This window comes from Octodon degus, unplaced genomic scaffold (genome assembly GCF_000260255.1).
Source record: "Octodon degus isolate 3935 unplaced genomic scaffold, OctDeg1.0 scaffold00176, whole genome shotgun sequence".
NCBI classification, from domain to species: Eukaryota; Metazoa; Chordata; class Mammalia; order Rodentia; family Octodontidae; genus Octodon; species Octodon degus.
Genome location: NW_004524752.1, coordinates 3,530,103 through 3,531,664, shown reverse-complemented (window position 1 = coordinate 3,531,664; position 1,562 = coordinate 3,530,103). Strand labels below are relative to the sequence as shown.

Genomic DNA, 1,562 nt, shown 5'->3' with positions numbered 1-1,562 from the left:
TTATTTATTTATTTATTTATTTATTTATTTGGTACACAGTCTTGCTATGCAGCTCGCACTCATAGTGATCTTCCTGTCTCAGCCTTCCCAGCACTGGGATTACAGGTGTGCGCCACCATGCCCCATTTCAGTGGCCAGGATGGTGTGCGGTACCTGGGATCAAACCTGAGTCCTTGCGGCCGGGGAGATGGCTCAGTGGAATAAGTGCTTCCCTAGCAAGCGTAAGGATCTGAGTTCAATTCCTGGTTCTGCCAAAAAAAAAAAACACAAAAAACAAAAAAAAAAACCCGAGTCCTTGTGCTCACCGGACAGGTGCTTAGGCTGCTGGGCTATCTCCCCAGTCCTGAAAGAAATTTACTAGATTGAAAGCTTAGGTCTTTTATACCAATATTTCAAGACTTATTTCCATTAATCTGTTTTTATGCAAATTTACCAAAATGATTATTATTACTCATTAGCCGTAATATTTTCATTCACTATAGAATTATTCTAGTTTCAGTCTTTGTCCAGGTTATTGGAAATGAATACTGCTTTCTTTATTCCATATAGTACCCAAATTACCCTAATGTAAATACTCAAATTAGTTAAGATTTCATTTGACTAGTGCTCCCTCTGCTGGACATTCATGTGACGTTGCTTTTTCCCAGGGTACCCTTCCGCGTGTTGTAGATCATGTCTGGCAGCACCCTATTCAAAGGAATAAATTCAAATACCTGATTGACCATCCGGTCTCCCTAACCGGAGCTGCAAGGTAAAGAAGGGAAAAAGAAATTAAGATAAAGGCAGATAAATGGAGGGTCAGGACTGGATATAAAAATCATTGACTATAAAACATGCTGCATGTTTGGTAAATACTACAATCCAGAAGGACCAAGGATCACCTATTTGTGTGTGGTTATCATCAGTGGGATAGCTATAAATGCTGACTTTACATACGTTTATTTATTTATTTATTTTTTTGGCATGGATTCGTATTACATGCCCCAATACTGTCCCATTTCTTGTTTTTCTCTGCTAAAATTGACAGGGTCTGACAGGCAGAATTACATTATAACGCATTTTCTTGGTACTAGGGATTGATCCCTGCCTTCACACTGAGCTTTATACCACTTCTTTTTAAATGTATTTTGTGATTGGGTCACAGAGATGCCCGTGCTTGGATTAGATTTGTGATTCTCCTGTGTCAGGCTTCCAGAGTGCTGGGATTATAGGCAAGTGAAGCTTTTAGTGCCTCTGGGTCTTTTTGTTTTTGCTTTTATTTATTTATTTTTGGTATAGCTTGATGATAGGGAAGACCTAGAAGGACAAGTGCTGAACTTTTGGTTCTCTTCAAAGGGAACCTTTAACCTTTACATGGTTTCAGATCAAATCAGCAAATACTGTTTGTTGCTTTTTTTTTTTTTATAAATTTTATTTATTTATTTATTTGAGAGAGAGAGAGAGAGAGAGAGATAGAGAGAGAGAGAGAGAGAGAGAGAGAGAGAGGCCAGCTCAGCCCACCAGGGGGCGGGCTGGCTGGCATGTGGTGCTGGGGGATTGAACCGCGGTCCCTGATGCTTTTG

The 1,562-nt window shown here is 39.8% G+C and overlaps 1 protein-coding gene across 1 annotated transcript in view; it reads left to right on the top strand.

Moving 5' to 3' along the window:
* Axdnd1 (axonemal dynein light chain domain containing 1) overlaps positions 1-1,562 on the top strand; it is a 145,506-nt gene that overhangs the window by 4,689 nt on the left and 139,255 nt on the right. Inside the window, exon 3 of the mRNA XM_023703604.1 lies at positions 648-751. Coding sequence (XP_023559372.1) covers positions 648-751 — 104 coding nt within the window. The remainder of the gene's footprint in view (positions 1-647; positions 752-1,562) is intronic.